At 47.4% G+C, this 21,362-nt stretch overlaps 1 protein-coding gene and 1 long non-coding RNA gene across 3 annotated transcripts in view; both read left to right on the forward strand.

The window, feature by feature from the left end:
- Nucleotides 1-1,331: 1,331 nt before the first annotated feature.
- Nucleotides 1,332-16,004, forward strand: LOC308474401. Its single transcript, XR_013984697.1, has 4 exons — nucleotides 1,332-1,363; nucleotides 14,205-14,305; nucleotides 14,884-15,008; nucleotides 15,420-16,004. It is a non-coding gene; the product is annotated as an uncharacterized lncRNA (long non-coding RNA).
- Nucleotides 16,005-17,060: 1,056 nt separating this feature from the next.
- The window catches only part of LPGAT1 (lysophosphatidylglycerol acyltransferase 1), a 59,750-nt gene continuing 55,448 nt past the window's right edge, over nucleotides 17,061-21,362 (forward strand). The window contains exons 1-3 of one of the 2 annotated variants that reach the window (XM_081000604.1): nucleotides 17,196-17,335; nucleotides 19,132-19,370; nucleotides 20,385-20,652. In XM_081000604.1, the coding sequence (XP_080856730.1) occupies nucleotides 20,415-20,652 (238 nt within the window). In that variant the 5' untranslated portion in view covers nucleotides 17,196-17,335; nucleotides 19,132-19,370; nucleotides 20,385-20,414. Of the gene's footprint in view, nucleotides 17,336-19,131; nucleotides 19,371-20,384; nucleotides 20,653-21,362 lie in introns of both variants that reach the window. The other variant, XM_081000605.1, reaches the window with a different exon arrangement.

Raw genomic sequence — 21,362 nt, forward strand, 5'->3', positions numbered from 1 at the left:
GCCGTTGTAATTGCCATGTGATGGTGAAGCTGGCCTGTCCTTGTACTGTTCCTGCAGCTGCCTCTGTCCATTTTGCCTGCCGCAAGACTTGCGTATCGGGCAAGCCTGCTCTCTGTGACCTTTCCCCTCCCTTTTAGTACTTCTGATCAACATCATCTATAAATGAAAAAGTGCTTCAAAGAGAATCTGGCTACTTTAATAGGTTTGCACCCTAATTTTGTTCCAGTCTAACTTGCATTCAGTCCAAATGTTAATTGCATTCACACAGTGGGAATAACCAGGGGAAAAACATGTCTCTTCCATATCATTCTTTACAGCCACAGCAGGCTCTATAACTCTCCAATGGTTTGACTTCACCCCCAAAGACGCACTCCTCCATTGTCTCCCGAGATACCAGATACAAGACTCTTAATCTCAGGGTCGTGGGTTTGAGCCCCACATTGGGCAAAAGATTCCTGCCTGGCAGGATGTTGGACTAGATGACCCTTGTGGTCCCTTACAATTCTAGGATTCTAGAGAAGATGGACCTCCTCAAGAAAAGACCTAAAGCAATCTCTAAGCACAGACCTATAGCAGAAACGTTTAAAAGAGACTACAATCTGTGGTGGCTGGCTCATTCTACATTTTTGGTCTTCATCTATTTTTTAGTAAGTCATTGCTAACCTTGGGGCAAGATGAAACCCCAATGGGCAGAGAAATAATTGTACCTGGAAATTGACCTAACTGAATACGTTTGAGCCTCTAGGCAAGGAAATCCAGCCCTTTTCTCTGCAAAAGGTTCATGTGTGTACTTGTTAGCTGGTATGTTCAATCTTCTTGGCAAATGATCTGTCAAACTCAACAGCAAGAACAGATGCAAAGGAATGGGATCGGTGTCATATTTCTAGATAAGAGATAAATTTCCCTTTGCAGTGTTCAGATAGACAAATGATACGCCATGTTCCTGTGTTTTTCGCCACGGTGGCAATAATGGCTTGATGCATTCTGAAACCGGGCTTCTTTGTTTCACTTCAAAATTCCTCAAAACCAAGTACATAATTTATGCCCCAAGGATGGAGCAGGCTGGGCTTTGAGTCGTGACTCATTTGTACCACGTTGCAATATTAAAGCCTGCGAGAGACATCAATGACAAACCTGGTGTACAGGTTACAGGAACCTGAGACACTCAGTAGCAGTATGGTCACAGAATCAGTGCCTCCTGAAACCAGATAGGAAACTGTATACAGCAATCAAATAACAGCAACACAATCTGAGCGCAAGCAGGCGACCGTTCTGTTGAACATTCAACTATCCTGGCATCTCCTGGTAGGACAGGGCATGTCTCCTGTCTGAAAACTTGAGAGCCGTTGGTTCACATGTCATGGTAAGCCAAACTATGACTCAGCATGAACAAGCAAGAGTGGTGGTGCAGAACTGCTATGTTATTCCGCTGCTTCTGGGCTACAAGAAACTAAGCAATGGTTTCATTTTGGGGGTTTGTCGCATTCCAAACAATAAGCTGTAATCAAGGTTAGTTATTGGCTTATCACTTATGGTTTGTTTGGGAGAAGACAAACCATGATCCTGAGTTGAATCTAACACTACTGGTCTTGTCTGTTCAATCCGCAGCAGTCTATCTTTGCATGCAGGGGAAATCCGTAACTCACCAAGGGTTTGAGATACATCAGCTAAAAGCCGTTTCCCAGGGTGTGGCTTCTGTTGCATGCTGACAGCTTCTAGGAGCCACAGGGTGAGAGCTGAGTGCAGGATGAGGACCAAAGGCAGACAAACTACCCCATGCATGACTTGTCCCCCGCCAGTGGTAATACCTCTCCCCAGCACCCGACTTGTAGATCAGGAACTGGTTAAGTAACAGAAAGTGGACAGTAGGAATATATGGACAATTCTCCCAGTGGAGGGATGTAGAGAATGGAGTCCTCTATTAGGACCGGGCTTATTAACATTTTCACAAATGAGTTCACACTCTAGCTCATTCATGAGCCAGTTAACAAGCACAGTCAGGGGAACAGTGATGGCAGCCAAGTTGACAGATGGTACTAAATTGTACACCTCTGGTCACCTCATGTCCTGAACTGGCAGGAGTATGGGGAGGAGGAAGGGGCTTCCGGGAGGGTGTAGACAGCACTGGGGCACACCAGGGCAAGCAAGGGATGGGGAAGGAGATGTTGGTGTAGGAAGCACTTAAAGGGGGACCGAGGAGGACGAGGGGATGGGGGTCGATGCGCAGGAGCCGGAGCAACAGGACCCATCCGCAGAGCCAGAGGGGCCCCTGTCTCCAGATATATGCAGGCTCTGATGCACAGGGAACAGCGGGTGGAGCGCTCCCAGAGGCAGAGGCAGGCAAGGGCCCACAGCCCAGCTTACTGTTGAGAATTTCCATTCCACCTTAAGGAGCAGACATGTGGAACTGTTACGTGTCATATGTCTGTTTACATTCCAGCACAGCTTGCTGGGAACTTCTGCTGTGTGTATAGTTTTTGCTTTTCCCGGTCTTTCTGAGAAGACAAAGAGAGAGAGAGAGAGAGAGAGAGAGAGAGAGAGAGAGAGGACATGTTTCTTTGTCTTGATTTATGATTAATAAATCTGTAGTTGTAGTATGCTTTCACAAGCCTCACACCTATTCTGTGTGTGCAGTTCAATCTGCTGATAGTGTGCCCTGGCTTTGAAGCCCGGGTTGCTGATTTACGTCAGAGCAGAGGCTGATGGGTCTTCGCAGCGGGACAGCTGGAATGAGACGGCCCAGCTGGGGCTAGCCAGCTGGCCTCCCGGCCCTCTGCATGTCGACACTTACCAGTGAGCCAGGTGGGGCTCACTAGCTCTGGGAGGAGGTAAGTGATTCCCCAGTTGGAGTAGGCTGGGAGCAGGTGAGGGTCACATGGCTCCTCAAGCCCAGATGCTGAAATCAGCAGGCATAGTATAAAAGGGCAGCAAAGCTGAGGTGCTGTCCCTGCTCAACTGCACCTTGACTTGGGTGCTCCTGGACCTCCACGGGACTGTATTTTGGGCTTGACGCTGGACTGTATCCTGACATCAGACTTGGATTGGCCCTGAACCTTGTTTCCTGACCTTCAGCCTTTGGATTTCGGACTTTGCCGGTGCTGATCAACCCTTGGCTTTTGAACTTGTGTTTGGCACACTTGAGTGGCTGACGGGTAGGCCAGGGGATCAGGACACCAAACCTCAAAAAGGATAGAGTTGGGAAAGGTTTCTAAAAAGGCAACCAAAATGATGAAGAGGATGGAGCAGCTCCCTATGAGGATAGGGTACAAAATTCGGGCTTTTTGGTTTAGAGAAAAGGCGAGTCAGAGTTGATATGATAGAAGTGTGTAAAACTATATGAGACATGGAGAAAGTGAATGGACACAGGTTTTTCTTCCCTCTCTCATAGTGCTAGAACTCATGGGCATCTCATGAAGCCAACTGTTGGATGGTTCAGTGCAGACAATAGAAAATACTTCTTCACATAGTGCATAAACTGAGGAACTTGCTCTTGCAGGAGGATGTGAGGGTCCCCAACTTTAAAAGAGGACTAGACTGTCAGGCCGAATGCTTCTGGATAGTAGTTGCTGGAAACTGTGATAAGGGAGCTTGTAGGCTTCCTCTAAGTCTCTGGTTGGCCACTGTGAGAATAGGATGCCGGGTTGCTCCAGCAGATTCTTCTTAAGCCTCTTATAATGGGGAGAGTGGAGTGCCTGGGCTAATAGCTTATTTTCATTTTGGACTTGCCCATGCAAATGAAAGGAGAGGATACAGGTCAGTGACCTTGCGCGCATTAGCTTGCATGCAAAAGGTCTCGGGTTCAATGCCTGTCGTCTTCACTTAGGGCTGAGAAAGACTCCTGTCCAAGCTGGAGAGCAGCTGCCAGATAGTGTAGACACTATTAAGCTAGCTGGATCACTTGTGTATGGCAGATTCCTATACTCCTGTTACCAAATCAAACATCCCTTTTATTGGAGCAGCAGCAGCAGCAGCAGCAGCAGCAGCAGCAGCAGTATGTCTTAATTGGGTCTTTAGGCAGGAATTGTGTTTCCTGTGGGTGCAGCAGTGTTACACTGGTGGTTCCTTGGAAACGCATGAGGTGTAATTGGCAGGTGTGTCTCAAGTGTGAGAGCCCCGGTTACCATTTGATTTCCCCCAAATAACAATTCCTGCCCTGAGCAGCTTACAATACACATTTCAACATGGGGTGGAGGAGGAAAGGAAATGACAAGGACAACAAGGGATGGATGTGAGAAAAGGACACATCCCATATTGATAACTGCTCTTTTCCAGCTGTTCTGTATCATTTATTTTTCTATCCTGCAGGATGGCTGAGACTCAGAGTCAGCCTCTGTGGATCAGAGTGCACTCCGTCGTTTAAACTTCCAGCAGCAAGTGCCACAACTGAAGGCATCACAACTTGTTGCCTCATCATTTTCCAATGAAGCTATTTGTTTCAAAAAGGAAGCGACTCAAAGCTGCGTGACCCTATAGGACAGGGGTGCGGAAGATCCTTCTTACAGCCCACATGCTGGTGACGGGAAGGGCAAACAGACCAGGGTGACGATTTCCTCTGTACAGTAATCTCTGCTGCACCCACACAAAAGTCTTGAGGTTTCTACACCCACACACTTGCAAACAACACTTCTCCATTCAGGCAAGCGAGAGATGTGATCACTGTTCTTCAAAGACTCCAGCCAGCCAAAAACAACTGAGAGAGCAGGAGCAAGGACTGGTTAGAGGGGCCTGGAGGATGACATTCAGGCCTCAGGGCTGAGGTTCTTCACCCCTGCACTATATTCGGTCTGAGCATAGCCAAAAGGTTTTGGGCAGTATTCAACTAATTCCTCCTCCAAGCACAAGGATTACCACGAATGTAGTGGAATGCCCTGCATGCTCTGTACCTTCCAGGGGTATCAGGGGAAGCCCTAGAACAGTTTTAAAGGGTGCGCCGGGGGAAAAGAGGGGTGAGTCCCATTGCACTAGCCGTAATCCTTGCACTGATGGGACCCCGACATGGTGCTACGATGAATGCAACCCTTTGATTCTGAAGCCACCTGAACAAAATGAAACAAGCCTACAGGGCATGAAGACAATGCCCATTCCCGAGTTTCAATAAGCCTTGCACCTGGCATTAAGAGATACACTGTCCCCAATACTGGAGGCTCAACTGGCCAAGTGGAGACCTTTCTGCCCTGGTCCCTTCTTTCCTCTTCTCAATCTTCTACACTTTAGACTCTGAAGGCCAGCTCTACCGTTAGGAAGTGAAGTGGCAGCCCTAAGCGGCCATTTTGGGGTTTCTTGAAAGGCTGGAAAGTGCTAGTTATTTAATGCATTATTATTTAATGCATTGCTATTGCATTTTTAGCACAAGGAAAGGTGAAGAACACTTGTGAGACTTTCTGCTTCAAGTGTCAAAGTAACTTTAACCTGGATTTTTCTTTAAAATCTGCTTGTTTGTTTTTGGAAGCCTATTGCCAGATTATCTCAACGACTAGTTTACAGTATTAAGCTCTAATTTGGAAGCAGCCTTGGTCATTGTTTTAATTATTTGTTTTCAATTTTTGTTGTTGTTTTATACCTCATTAGCTACCCGAGCAACCTGTTTTGGAGGAGAAAAGCAGGATGCAAACAAATCCTAGTGTACCATTTGCGAGCATCCCATATTATGTATGATGTGTGGAAACAAGGCTGTGGTTCATCGAGCTTTCCAGATGAACAGATTAGAATTTCTTCCAAGTATGCCAAACTAAATCTGTATGCAGTATTTTCAGAAGCCCAGTTGCTGGGTGAGGCCTTTGTGATTTATAATAATTGCAAATAATTGTAGCATCGTGGCATAGCTATTTCCTAGATGCTGACACCACTCCTCTCCCAGAGATCCTGCTAGAGAGAAGAAATCAGCAGTGTTGCTTTTGAACAAGATGCTTCCTCTGTTTGCTGCAGTTCAGAGCCGGCAGTGAGGTGACCACCTTAAGCAGTAGATGCTGACGTGTGGAGAGCCACAGCTAAATGTGAAATGGCAAGGGGAAAGTTGCTAGGTTATAACCCAGAGATGCACTGAAGGCCTTGATAAAGTGGGAAAGTCAACACGGTGTTATTGGGCCTTGTACGATCACTTAAAAAAAGCAACAACAGGTGGATCAGGGCCTCAGTAGCATCAAAGTGTTAAAGTGCCCTCTCCCCACACTATGACCTTGAGCCAACTCCCCCCCCACTACAATCACAACATACAAGGCTAATTTGATACCAATGACATCATGTCTAGTTTGGTCTTTTCAGGAGTGGCCCCCTCTATGGAATGCTCTCTGCAGGGAGGCTTGCTGGCACTGATCTATTTTTGGCACCAGGCAAAGTCGTTTCTCTTCTCCCAGGCCTTTATCTGGTGCCCCAAAGACTGTGATGGTTAGACCTATGTTAGTGGATGTAGGGACTGCTTATATCAGGCATGTCCAAAATCCATTTTGGGGGCCTAATCTGGCCCACCGGTTGGTTTAATCCGGCCCCTGCACCAGTTTATTTCCTGGTCGCCCCTCACAGCACTTCACTTCATCACTTCATCAAATCTGGCCCTTTTTGAAAAAAGTTTGGACACCACTGGTTTATATGGTTTGGTTATCTTCTGTTGTGCGTCCTTTTAAATCACTGTGCTTTTAAAGGTTGCATACTGTATTTTTACTATTATTTGTAAGTCACCTTGAGACGCTTGTGACAAGAAACTACAAAGCCTCATAAATAATAAACATGGCGCTAAATGTGTCATTAGAAACTAGAAGCACTTCCGGACACAAGGCTTAATATTACAAATGGGTCATTCACGTATTGCAAGTGGGTCATTGGCTCTTTTTAAAAAATAATTTAAAAAAAACTTTTTGGATTTCAGTGCATAGCTGTCAACGTTTTCCTTTTTTTGAGGGAAATTCCCTTATTCCAAATAGGATTCCTCACAAGAAAAGGGAAAAGTTGACAGCTATGTTTCAGTGGCATAGCATGAGGGGGCACAGGGGCGCTTGCCCCGGGTGCAACATTGTTAGGGGCACAAAATTTCAACACTCTGGTGCCGCCTCAGTACAGCTGTGTGCTTCCGTCACTGAGCTCCAATAAAAACAGCTTTTACATGTGAAACAGGAAGTGGCCTCTCCAGACAACAGGACAACTCTTCTTTTCTTTTCTCTGTGTCTGCGATCTGCTGGGTGATGTGGACGCCATTAGGCAATTGAATGCGCATGTGTACTCCATCCATTTCCATCCCTCCCACCCCGTCCACCCTCTGTGTGGCCCTGGGCACAGGCAACCCAGACTATGCCACTGCTGGAAAGAGTAGATCTGGACTGAAGGGGGTGGGGATACAGGCTGTCATTTTTATGACAATATCCTTTCTTTTCTCTCTGGCATTTGCATTGGTTGATGCAAAAAACAACAACCTGGCATGTCTGAGCAGCATCGATCCCACAATAAATACAGTGGTACCTCGGGTTAAATACTTAATTCGTTCCAGAGGTCCGTTCTTAACCTGAAACTGTCCTTAACCTGAAGCACCACTTTAGCTAATGGGGCCTCCCGCTGCTGCTGCGCCGCCGGAATACGATTTCTGTTCTCATCCTGAAGCAAAGTTCTTAACCCGAAGTACTATTTCTAGGTTAGCGGAGTCTGTAACCTGAAGCGTATGTAACCTGAGGTACCACTGTACTGCCTGGAATTGTCCTATGTTAAGTGGTGGTATTTTAAAGCCAGTTGGGGTGGGGTTAATCAGGACAGCAGCATGCACAGATACAAGATTTGATTCTTGCTTTCCCAGTTGTGCCCACCAATAATTGCCCCATGCACTGGTATTTGCCTAAGAAATAAATATCCCATTGCTGCCCATGGGAGCTTTGCTCCCTAAGGCTGACAGCAGCATATGGGAAATTTTAATCAGGATTGAGGCAGAGAATGGAATGGTTAAATCTCCCCACTCTTGTGGTCCCAATGAAAATTCCTCCCCCCATCTCCAATGCCTATTATTACATTTTAAAAACCTAATTTAGTTTCTAATGATCCATTTAGCATCGCATGTAGTTCGGCTCTCTGAGTGCGCACACACTAATGGCTTAAAATGCAGCAAGGTTGTTTTCCACCGCAGCGTTTCAAGCCACATTTGCACAGTGTTGTGCATATCAGTGAGGGAGCAGGGATGTACTCGCCCGATGTGCATGATCTTTCTTGTTTCCCTGCCCCTGCAACTTCCCTAGAATTCCAATTAACAAAGCTTTTGTCTGTGCATGCACACCCATCTGCACATGTGCAGTGACTGTCTCAAATATATGCACCAGGCTTAAGCACAAAGTGAATGCAGCTTAGGTTTTCTAGCTGGATTTAGGTTTGAGGGAGCTGGTTTGAGGGAGGCAGAAAATGCATAAAACCGTGGTATTTGTACAGGACTGATACAGATTGTGGCTAATGTCACAGGCACACGGCTTCAAAAACCAGCCATGGGAGCACCCTGCAAGCAGAGTAAGCTGAAGCCAGGCAAAACCTTATCATTCTGAAGGGAAGCCCTGATGACAAATGCCTTTCAAAATGTTATTCAGAAATCAGATATGCACTATCCAGTCCCCATCAGCAAACTACGTTGTGGTGTATTCTGGTATTAAATCAGACCATTCACAGACTGTCTTGGGCACCGTGCTGCTGAGAACGAATCACTTGGGGCAGTGGCTCTGTGCCAGCAAGTGGAACAACCGATGATATCACCTTCTCCCAAGTTCTGAATGTGGGCCAAGACCCAACACCTGGAATGCTGCCATTCCAACTTCCCACACCGGAGATTAGCAAAGTCGATGGCTGTTTACAGAGACCTAGAAGGAGTGTGGGCAACGCCAAGATTTGCAAGAAGCCATTCATGAATATGTCAAGAGATGGTTGTCAGCATTCTGTAGTAAAATGAAGCTGTCCATGCTTCATTTTTCAGTTGGAACTTGCTGGAACTCAGTTCCAGCACTTCTCAGACGGGTGCCATTGCCATTACAAGTGAACAAGGGAAGTGTTTGTGGTGAGTTCTGGCACCTCTTTTTCTAGAAAAATAGCACTGCATGGAACCCTCAGAGTTTTCTGCTGTACAGTGGTACCTCAGGTTAGGTACTTAATTCGTTCCGGAGGTCTGTTCTTAACCTGAAACTGTTCTTAACCTGAAGCACCACTTTAGCTAATGGGGCCTCTTGCTGCTGCTGCGCCGCTGGAGCACGATTTCTGTTCTTATCCTGCAGCAAAGTTCTTAACCTGAAGCACTATTTCTAGGTTAGTGGAGTCTGTAACCTGAAGCGTATGTAACCTGAAGTGTATGTAACCCAAGGTACCACTGTACTACAATAATAAGGCAAATGTTTATGAGATTCCCAGGATAATGATTATTTAGTGGACCCTCAGGCCATGATGACATTATTTTATTAGGGAACAGAGACTGAACTCAAGGCCTCTCCTCCTAAGACTGGGATGGGGGGATCTGTGATCATCTGGATGACCTTGGACTATGGCTCCCAACACCTCTGACTGCTGGCCATGCTGCCTGGGGCTAATGGGAGTTGTAGTCCAATGTTATCTGTATGGACACAGATGCCCATTGCTGTCTTAGAAAATGTTGTGAAAGTTTGACAGGTCAGTCCCAATGTGCGGTACGATCACAGAAATGCCTAGAATGGGACACCAATGCCCCCAGAATTAAAATGTTGTGTTAGCTGGACTTGAACAGTGTTGTGTTCAGAGGGATTATTGGAAGTATGAATCCGGATGTACGTTTAGCTTAATGAATTAAGGCTGCAATCCTGTGTACACTTATCTGAAACTAAGTCCCACTGAACGCAAAGGGACTTAGACCTACTTCTGAGTAGATATGTATAGGATTGCAGTGTAAGGGTTTTTAAGTTTTGTAATTGCTGGCTTTTAAATACTGTGACCTTTGATCTTTTTACCAGTGGAACTTCAAATCCTTTTTAGCATTGTTAATTATCGTTGCATATTGATTTGTTGTAAGCTGCTTTGGGAGCCTTGTCTGTACTGTAATACTGAGATCCGCTAGCATGTGAACAAATAACAAACTGAAAAATTGTGCCAAGGTTAATATTTTAATAACTTAAAATAACATCAGCAAATAATTAACTCACTTGCGATGAGTCCTGCTGACCCATTTTGCCTCAAACTTAACAGGCCACTACCGTTCAGCAGATAAGTAGAAACTAGATTAGTCATAAAGCAGTTTTGTCCATGGGAGTTCCACAACATGTGGGTGAGTTTTAGATCTAATCTGCATGCAGATGAACTACTTCAGTTCTTTTTCCTCAAGCTCTTTTCTCTCTCTCCTTTTTAAAATAGATTAGCAAGCTGGAACTTGTCCTTCAGCAGCTGTACAATTAACTTGCAGTAAACACAGCTGATAATTGCTTAGTACTTGTATCTTGGTACCTGCACACAATTAATTGTGTCCTGAATGCTCAGTGTCAACTTTGATTTAAAAAAACCCCCTCATTGATAATCAGCCAGAGACTTCCCTATCATAATCAGTGAGTTTGAATACACATATCTGCTGAGTCTGTTGATGACCTTCTAATTGTGGATCAATCCATGTACTCATATGCTTACAGATATATATATATATATATATATATATATATATATATATATATATATTATTCTCATCTTTATATTTTCTCTCACACCACCCCTGCGAGGCAGGTCACCAAGAGACAAGCTATGTTACCCAAAACATGGAGCAGCTGATGAAAACAAGCTTCATGTCAAGTTCCCCTCTTCTGTCCAACAGGATGTTGTAATTAAACTCAAGACATACCATTGCCAGATGATGTGCTCTCCTGCCTCCCCAACTCAAGTTGATGGCATGAAGTGATGCCATGATGGAGGGATGCTATGCATTCATTACTGAAATACCCCATCCTTCCCAACATGCCCTCTTGGGTGTTAAGATCAGCAGAGGGAGCCCTCTTAGTAGTTCTCCTGCCCTCAGAGGTTCAGGGTGCTGGCAGGGTGCTGGAGATGGCATTCTCTGTGGCAGCTCCTAGGCTGTGGAATTCCCTCCTCACAGAGGCGAGTCTGTCATTTTCAGTACAGTGGTACCTCGGGTTACAGATGCTTCAGGTTACAGACACTTCAGGTTACAAACTCCGCTAACCCAGAAATAGTACCTCGGGTTAAGAACTTTGCTTCAGGATGAGAACAGAAATCGCACAGTGGTGGCGCGGTGGCAGCGGGAGGCCCCATCAGCTAAAGTGGTACCTCAGGTTAAGAACAGTTTCAGGTTAAGAACGGACCTCCAGAACGAATTATGTTCTTAACCTGAGGTACCACTGTATATAGTTTCCACTATATGCTGAAGACCCACCTCTTTATCCAGGGCTTTTGAAACTCAAGACATGTGTTTTCAGTGCCTGCTCCATTCCTGTGACGGCAATTTGTTTTACACTGTTTTTAACACTGAATTTTAACTTCTTGTAACCCGCCTGATGGGGGAAGGGCAGGTAATGAATTAAATAAATAAGAACAAGAACAAGAACAGCTTTGGGAGCAGAATGCAAAAAAGGGCCCAGGAACCAGGGGCATCTCTGAAAAACCGAACTTCGACAAAGGGGCATGTCTGGAAACTGGATTGCGGCAATGGTTGGGAAGCAGGGTTTCCCTTCCTGTCTGGGGCCTGGAAATTTTGCCAGCTCTTCAGTTCTGCACTTCTCCTTATGGCCATGCAGCTGATGTGTGCAATTGACTGCTGCCTCTCTGGCACATGTTGGCTGTATGCTTAGAAATGTGCATTAGGAGAAGGGCTGCAACTCAGTGGTTGAGAACATGCTTTGCATGCAAAAGGTTCTAGGTTCAATCCAAGGTCTCCTGGTAGTTTCATGGCCCTCAGACATTCATGGGCTGGCAGCCTGGGAGAGGGCATTTTTTCTGGCAGCCCTTCAATGTACATCTGGCACCTTCATTATTGAAGATGCGCCTCTTTCCCTGGCTTTTGACACATGGGAAATATAGGTAGAGAGAGAGAAAGACAGGAGGACAGACTCTGTTCTTTTGACTGTAATTTTAACTGATTTTAATCATCTATTTTCAAATTGCTGTAACCTACCCTGTGATATTACGGTGAAGAGCAGGTAAAAAAGTAACTTAAAAATAAACAGTAATGGTTTCTGCATGTTATATGGGAGAGAAAAGGGAACTTGGTAAGTGTTGTGGGTAACGTTTGCTTCTCATTTGCAGGTAGGGAGAGAAAGCATGACATGTTCCCCCACCATAGGAACAACCCCTCCCCTAACACCCCATACACATGTAACTGTATTCTTGTAATATTTGGTTTGTCTGTTTTTGCTTCAGTTTTTTGTTCACCACTTGGAGATACTTTTAATATATTGAGTGGTATAGAAATTTTATAATCAAACTAGTTAGTCTGGAGAAGACTTGGGAAGGTGGGGGCAGCGATAGTATCCTTCAAATACGATGGGCTGTCACACAGAATAGGGCAAAGATGTGTCTCTTGCTACCCTAGAGGACAGGATTTGATTTATTGGGCTTAAATTACAGAAGGGAAGATCGTAGTTCAACTTTAGGAAAAAGACCTTGATTATGGCTGCCTAATCTCTGGCCCTCCAGAAGTTGTTGGACTCCAACTCACATCTGTCCTAGCCAGCAGGGACCACGGTCAGGGATGATGACAACATCCAGAGGACCACAGATTTGTCATCCCTGTTTGCCGAACAGAACCTGGGCATCTGTTGTGGATGCTTGTTGGTTGTACTATTAAATGGTGCACTCATGCCACTTCCAACACTATGATCTTCAGACTAATTTCTTTAAAAATTGGTTGCATTCTCTCTCTCTTTTTAAAAATTTCTGTAACTCCACAGTAAATAGCTAGGTATTGCAAGTTAAGTTTCTTTCATCACTGCCACAGCGGTATTCAGTATTGCTGTGATGGGACAGCTTGGTCTTTTATTATAATCAAGTGCTCTACCTAAGGTTTTGGCAAGCACTATGTGCTAATGAGCAGACTTCAATATCATGTCTGTTTTAATGCATCTGTAACGTGACCATCTGGACTGGATAGTGCTGCAGCCTTTGTAAGCATGTGGTAAACAGAGCATGACAAAATGCGCAATTGTTAAGTTCTGACGACATTTAATTGGGCATATTTAATGTTTGTTAATAATTTATGTCTTTTCCGTGTTTATATGTTTGTGGAGATTATTCACTATGCAATTTAAACTCCTGGTATATATCACCTTTTGAAACTTCTTGGATAAATGATAGGTTAAAAAAAAAGTCAATTTGCAAATAAAAATGTTTTGCTTTGTTTTAAAAAGGATAAATTTAATATCCCCAAAGACCTAAACAATTCAACAACCACTACTAGTACGTGAAAAATGTGACACAAGATACAGTGGATGCTTTTTGAAAATGATGGATGTCTTCAGCTGCTCCGGCTGTTCTGACACAGGAAGAGGAAGAATGTTTTGAAGGGTGCTTTATTACTTCACAAATCAAAGTTTTTGTGTAGTTTACACTGGCATCTGTGAACTGCTCTGATTTTGTATGAAGAGTTGTATGTCAATGGAAAAAGACAATCAGCAGTTCACTGCTTCTACAGCTTGCTAGATCCTGAAATAAGTGTTTTTATCTGGGTATCCTGTATCAGCAGCCTCCAGCCAGCTCCCCAAAGTAGCCGTATTACAGTGCCCTGTCTAATAATGAGACTTCCTGCCAGGTAACTGCGTGCAGAATTGCAGCCTAAGGCACACACCTGGAAGAAAGCCCCAGTGAACAGACATGTACAGTGCAGTGTCTCAAAGCACAGGCAACAGGGGAGTCTCATGTTGTACCTTTAACAAATGAACAGTATAATGTAGTTCTGCAGCCAAGATCCTACCTCATGAATCACTGTGCACAATGCCAGCCACATGGATTACTTTTCACAGCTGGCAGTCAAGTGACTCACAGTTGGGACACTGATACAGAACAGCTCTAAAGCTTCAGTTCTATTACACTAACCTTGAATTCAATGGGAATTATTTCTGAGCGAAGTGGCATGCATAGGCTAGTGCTGTGAGTTTGGGAGGGTCAAAATAGCCCTATTACGGTAGTAGGCGGGAAATGGTATGCATTCAGCTGTGTCATTGTTGAGGAGTGCGTTAACACCGTCCATGCCTGTGGCTTCATAGACATAATGCTGCTGCTTTTTTCTGTGACAGGAACAGAAGACGTTACTATATATGGAGGCAGGCCATTGGTCCAGCTCTGAGGGCCTTCTGGCGGTTCTAGCACTGCAAGTAGTGAAATTACAGCAAGTCAGGTACGGGGACTTCTTGGTGGTGGCTCCTGGCAGATGTTAAGGAAACGAACCACTATCTGTCTTTTAGAATACATCTGAAGGCAGCCCTGCATAAAGAAGTTTTTTAATGTCAATGTTTTCTTGTGCTTTTATATCTGTCAGAAGTCACCCAGAGTGGCTGGGGCAACCCAGTCAGATGGGCGGGATATTATTATTATTATCATTATTCAAGCTCAGTATTGGCAGCAGCTCTCCAAGGTGTCAAATGGGAGTCTTTCCCACCCCTGGAAGTGCCAGGGATTCAGCTGCTTGCATGTAAAGCATGTTATGCTATGCATATGCTATGCTAATGAGCTGTAGCCCTCCCCCATATTACAGTGGTTCAAGATAAGAAGACCACCTCAAGAAATTCATGTTTCAGATGCAATTTGCATCAGAGTATTAATTGTTGAGGGAGTGACAATGGGAGAGTGTGATTGCCTTCAGGTCCCGCTTGTGGACTTCATTCTGGGCCTTTAGCAATGTGGCAGCCATTTTGTTTTCTTCTTTCATTGTACAGATAGATTTTTAACACACTTCCTTATCTTTTCCACTGCCAGATCTTTATGTTAATTGCTCTGCAAAGCAGTGTTCTTGGCCAATTTCAGTGCCTGAGGAGGAGAGCTCACGTCTCAGACTGGCATGACAACCAACATTTTTCCCCAAGACTACATGGAGTTGAAATGTAAATTCTTATCTAATATTTAGGGTTACCATGTGTCCTCTTTTTCAGAGGTAAAATTTGAGGCAGATTGCATCTATTTGCTTTGAATGGCCATCATAGCGTCCTCTTTTTTGCTCTTCAAAATATGGCAACCCTAATCGGAGGCATTCTCAATGTGCTTAGAGACCTAAGGCTGCAAGTCCTAGAAGAACTATTTCCTGCCTTGCAGGCCTTTTCCCACCTGGCCTCGGAGAGCTGGGCCCTGACTTGAGCTACAAAAACTGAGGCTACTGGGCTGCTGTATTTGGTGGGGCGTGTTGGATGTTGTTGCTGCTGCCGTTATTGAAATTAATTTTTGTACCTTTATTTTATAATTTATTTTTATGAGGAAATTGTTTCAATTTACTTGTGTACTTTTTGATGTTTTGATAGAATCACAAAACTGTCCAGCTGGAAGGGACTGATGAGGGTCCAAACCCCTGCAATGAAGGGATCTTTTATTGATTATTGCTATGCCTGCTTCTTGGGAGAAAAGCAATGACAAACCTAGACAGCATCTTAAATAGCAGAGACACCACCTTGCCAACAAAGGTCCGTATAGTTAAAGCTATGGTTTTCCCAGTAGCGATGTATGGAAGTGAGAGCTGGACCATAAGAAGGCTGATCCCCGAAGAATTGATGTTTTTGAATTATGGTGCTGGAGGAGGCTCTGGAGAGTCCCATGGGCTACAAGAAGATCAAACCTCTCCATTCTTAAGGAAATCAGCCCTGAGTGCTCACTGGAAGGACAGATCCTGAAGCTGAGGCTCCAATACTTTGGTCACCTCATGAGAAGAGAAGACTCCCTGGAAAAGACCCTGATATTGGGAAAGATGGAGGGCACAAGGAGAAGGGGACGACAGAGGATGAGATGGTTGGACAGTGTTGTCAAAGCTATGAACTTAAGAGTTTGACCAAACTGTGGGAGGCAGTGGAAGACAGGAGTGCCTGGCGTGCTCTGGTCCATGGGGTCACAAAGAGTCGGACATGACTACACGACTAAACAACAACAAAAATGTTTGTATGTGATCTTATTTCATGTTGTATGCTGCCTGGAGCATAGTTTTAACTACGGAAAGGTGGCATATAAATAAAATGATATATGTATATGTACACACAACGTTTTGAAAGCTGCATTTCCAAATTAACACGCGGTTTTCAGACCCACTTCACTTCCCGGCCCTCCCACATCCACTCCAACCTGGCCTGTCCACCCCACACCCGCCAAAAAACCCCAATGCTCCTTAAACCTTGAACAAGCAAACTCCCCCCCCCCGCCTTTGCCGACCCCCCTTGCACCCCAACCCTCGCAGGGCATACATCTGCAGGCCCTTATGTGTGAGGCGTGGCCCCCGAACCCAAAACCCATTGCCCGTGCCTTAAATTCGAGTCCCCGCTAGGCATCTTTCTCCGCGCCCCGTTAGGCAGGAGCATGCACACGAGTCGTGTGCCCGTGTTCGTCGTGCCCGCTTCGAGCCCTTCCACGCGACATTTTTCAAGCCAGGAGTCGCTGGTTAATGACAATGTAAGAGGTGGAGGGAGAGAGAAGGGCAGTGTGGGGTCTTGCATCCATCCAATCCAGCAGCTTTCTCGCTTTGCTCAAGCTCAGTAAGAGGAGGAGGCAGGAGGAAGTGTGTGGGGTGGGCTCCTATTGTCCCCCCCCCTTTGCCTCTCTCTCTCTATACGTGTGTGTGTTTGTGTCCGCGCAAACATATAGCAGCATGTTTTATGTTATATATAGGGCTGCTATTTATACTACTGCATTTCCCCCTTCTGCGTGAGAGAGAGAAGGGGAACCCCCCACCCCACCCCAGGAGCCTTCCCTCTACTTTCCCCTCCGAGGGAAGGGCGACGCCGAGCGCGCGTTTCCCTTCCGGGCGCGGGGCGGGGGTCGAGCGAAGGAGGCGGCCTGCCGAGGCCCTGCCCGCCGCCGGGGGGATTCTCGGCTCGGCCGCCTGAGCCTGCCAGCTTTCCGAGGCTCGTTAGAGGGAGCTGTCGGCCGGAGGGAGCGGCGCTTGCTGCAGTGAGGGGCCCGCTCCTGCCTCGCTCGCTGCCGCCGCCGCTTCCACCACCACCAGCACCGCCGCCGCCTCCTCCTCCTCGGGAGCCGGAAAGGAAGCGAGCGAGAGGGACCCTTCCGAGCGCCAAGAGGCGAAGAGGCGGCGGCGACGGGCCGTCGCGGCGGAGCCTCTTCCCGGCGCGAGAGGTGGGCGAGGGCTGGCCGGGCCCTGTGGCGGCCGCCGGCCCGCCGCTATGCATCCCGCGAGCTCCTGGGAGCCGGCCTGGGGAAGGCAGCCGGCCGGCCGGAGGTACGGAAACACCCCCGCGGCGTCCGCGCTTACCCGAGAATAAATGGGGCGCTGGTTGGGGGGTGGCGGGAAAAGGGAAAGCAGGAGCGGCGGGCGCGCGCGCACGCGTGTATTTGGAGGGGGGGGGGGAGTCGCCGTTCATCCGCCTGCTGGGGCTTTTGGAGCGGCAGCTCCCTCCGGAGGAGAAGCGGAGGACGGGTTCCCGCGCCCCTTGGCGCCCTTGAGAGGGTCCCCGCTCCACAGCTACCGCGCGGGCCGGGAGGAGGCTCCCGGTGGGGCTTTCCCGGGGTCCTTCCTCCTCTTCTAGGGGAGGAGGAGGAGGGTCTCCCCCTGTCGCCCTTGAGATGGATTCCCCCTCAGGCTGAAAGGGTATGGGGTCTTCTTGCCCCCCTTCCTCGCTGCTGCTTTTCTACGCCCTTTTTAAGAGAGGGGGGGGTGAACATGCCACCTCCTCGGGCAGATGAAATACGGACATTGGTCCCTCTGAATTCGGATTGAGGGGGCGGGGGGGCCGTCACCCCAATAGTGCCCTTGAGAGGCCAGCCCTCTCTAGGCAGGAGGGAAAGGGCTTCTCACCGGGGGGGTGTCCTTAAGAGCCTCCTCTTTCCCGACAACCGGGAAACTCGCCCCACTGACGCCCTTGCGAGGTTCCCTTTACACGGAATGCATGGCGGTGGTAGTCATTGCCCTATGGATGCTCTTTTGGAAAGTCCCCTTATTTCGGGTGCCCTTGAGACAATTCCCCGCATGGTGGCGGCGGGAGAGAAGGGAATGGGCAGTTTCAGGCTCTGGAAAAGGTCACTTCCCAAAACCGACAGCTCAAGGCGGGAGTACAAGGGAAGGACTGGACTACTTCTCGGGGGCAGCCTGACCTCATCCCAGCTTCTTTTCGTTGTATGGTGGAGAGACTGAGAGCCCACCTTACTGAGGAGCAGAATGGCCCCGTTTCTGCCCTTGAGAGGACCTTCCATCCCGAGTGGCTCACCCCGAGGACCCCCCCCCCCTTTCCCCAGTGGGTGAATACTCGACATGTGGGTCACGCCTGGCGCTCTGATCAGAGCCTGGGTGTTCCCCAGCATTGCCTGGCATCTGCCTCTTGTCGCCCTTGCGACAACCTATGGGATAGGTTGAGGTGGGGCAGCGGATTAATAATAACAATAACAATAATAATCGAAGCTATCCGGCGTGCAACTCGGAGATTCCTTCCGAGAGCTGCCGAGCCCCTCCCTCCTCTCTGTGGGGCCCATGCAGGAAGAGCACCGCCGAGTTCTTCCTACTTCTCTATATTTGAATGGGGCGCAGATGCGTCCCTTTCCCCCCGGCTCTTCACAGGGTGCCCCCCCCCACCTTCTGCCCCCAAATACGCTGCAGGAGCAGATAGGTAACGGGGCGGGGAGTTCCCGAGACGACCTCTATCCTCCCCTTCCTCGCCGCGCCTCTGTACCCCAACAGGTGTCGCGCATGCTTCTTCCTCGTCCTCCGCCCTCTTGCCCTGCCCTCTTGCACCCCACCCACTTCGGTGGGAGATGCGGGGGACACCCACCCGCCCGCCCGAGGGGCTGCTGGCCGCCAAGCTTAGCCTAGGAGAGCCGGGCGCGTTAGGCCCTGAAAGCCGCGACTGGAGGAGGCGGCGGCGGCGGCGGATTTAGCCGCAACCCCGGGACAAATCCTCTTGCCGGCGACCTCCCTCGCCGGGCTGGCAGCCCCCGGCGTTGGCGCCGCTTCTCTTTTCCCTCTCCCGTTCGCTCGCTCGCTCGCTCACTCCGCGCCTTTCTCCCCCCCCCCCCCGCACTCAGGGAGCTGCAGACGGAATAGGGAGCCGGCTCCCAGCCCGTTACTTTGGGGCCAGGCCAGCCACCTCCGTGTCCATGAGCCCGCCGCCCTCCTGTCAGAGCTGCTGCCGCCGCCGCCGCCGCCACCTCCTTCACCAGCAGCCGCTGCCAACTAGGGCGCACATTGCTGCTGCCGCCGCCGCCGCCGCCGCCGGGCCCAGTTCGCTCGGTCCTGCCATCTCCTTCCCTCTGCGCAGCAGAAGGTGAGTGATGATCCGCGGAGTCCCGTTGGTTGGCTTGGCCTTGTGGTTGCCCACTATCCCTTTCCTGCCTTCCACAGGCTGCTGGCGTCCCCCCCCCCTTCCTAGTCCTCGTTAGTCTTCTCCCCCCCTCATTCCTGCTTTCCATTTCCAGCCTGGGATTCTCTGCCCTTCCCTCTCCTGTTTATCTCTGCTTTTACCTACTGGCTGCCCCCTAATATGTTTGGATGTCCATGCTTTCCTGACTAACTTGAAGGCTAGAGAGGCCATTTCAGGTATTCTAATGTCTGGCTTCAATGCTTATTGGTTGTAACTGCTAAAAGGTCCTCTCAGTGCAGCTGGTGGTTGCCTGTTTTCCTCTCAGTCACCTCCCCTTGTTAACTAAAGGGGAGTTGTTACCCTGCTTTTAGTGTAACCCATAATAATTTCCCACTTTGTTTGTTGAGGGGGGCAGACAAATGGACTGCCCCTTAGTGTACAGTTACTGCATTTGATTGTCTTCTTGCAGCATGGAATGTACAAATGTGCGTTTCCTTTTCATCCGTGCTATAACTTTACAAGACTGAATTATGATGATGAGGTCCATTTACAGTTTATTTATGCAATTATACTCATATGTGTCTGTAAAAACAAAGTGAAACCCTAGGTCCACGGGGAAGGGTTTTCTGAGATTTCTTTACAACCTCCACAAACATAGTTTAACAACTAACACAAGTGATCCTTTTGTAGCGAGGTAGATTGTGGTGTGTCAGTTTTTAAAAGTAAGCTTGGGTATATGCATTCTGTGCGGTAGACCCAAGTAAAAATCCTAAGCTCCTTATCAGGCTGGAAAGATAGTTATGACTCAAGAGATGATGTGTGTGCAAACAGGCCAATTAGTGGGGGAAATCTTTGCTATGGTGACTCAATACATACAAAGCACATAACTGTTTCTTTGAAATAAGGCCTTGTTGGACATTGGTAAGCAGGAAGTTGTCTTCTTCGTGTTGAGTAATTTCTCTCTTTCTTATTCTGTAGGAAACGACTACAGACTCCTGTGTGAAGAGAATGGCTGTGACTTTAGAACAGGCCCGAAGGGCGGCCTATATATTTCTGAAAGCACTCTTAAGATTTGGCTTCATGGTTGCCAATAACCTTGTCGCTATTCCGTCCTACATTCTGTATTTAATAGTACTGCAACCTCTCCGATTGTTGGATAGTAAACGGTTCTGGTATATTGAAGGAGTATTATTTAAATGGCTTTTAGCTATGGTGGCTTCCTGGGGCTGGTGTGCAGGATATACAGGTAAGAACAACTTACTACTTGAAATTGATTATGCATGTATACAGAAGTAAACCTATATGTGGAAGTCTCCTAAAATCTTTTTATGTATTAATAGAGATTTATATTCAGTGCTTGTCGAATAGCAGAATTTTGGCTTAAAGACACACTTGACCAAAGGGAGGAGGGGGTAGGACAGGTTGACTTCCATGGGAAAGAGGAGTTACAGATAGGTAGCCGTGTTGGTCTGCCATAGTCAAAATAAAAAAATCCTTCCAGTAGCACCTTTAAGACCAACTAAGTTAGTTCTTGGTATGAGCTTTCGTGTGCAAGCACACTTCTTCAGATACACTATGGGAAAGAGGAAGCCCTTTTGAAATCGGTGAGATTTGTTGCAAAGTAAATACAAACATAATATATGCTTATAAGGCTTCCGGAATAGAAGGACACTTCATGCCCTTCCATGGGATCTATATTGGTGAGAACTCCTTAACTCCATCATCAGGAGTGGTGGGTGCATTTTGCCCTCACTTCAAAACAGCAATACTTTGCTGTTTTCCACCTGGCTTAATAGTAAACGCTCACAGGTTTTATTCTTCCTGAGCTCTATCCCAGATTGTGTCTTAAGATTGTGATAAAGTGTAACAGAATATTGGGAACTGGCTTTGTAAAGTGCATGAATTATATGTGCACATTTAATGATATTAAATGTGCAAACTGGAAAACATGGGCAT

This window comes from Podarcis pityusensis (genome assembly GCF_964106645.2).
Source record: "Podarcis pityusensis genome assembly, chromosome: 3".
Lineage (NCBI taxonomy): Eukaryota > Metazoa > Chordata > Lepidosauria > Squamata > Lacertidae > Podarcis > Podarcis pityusensis.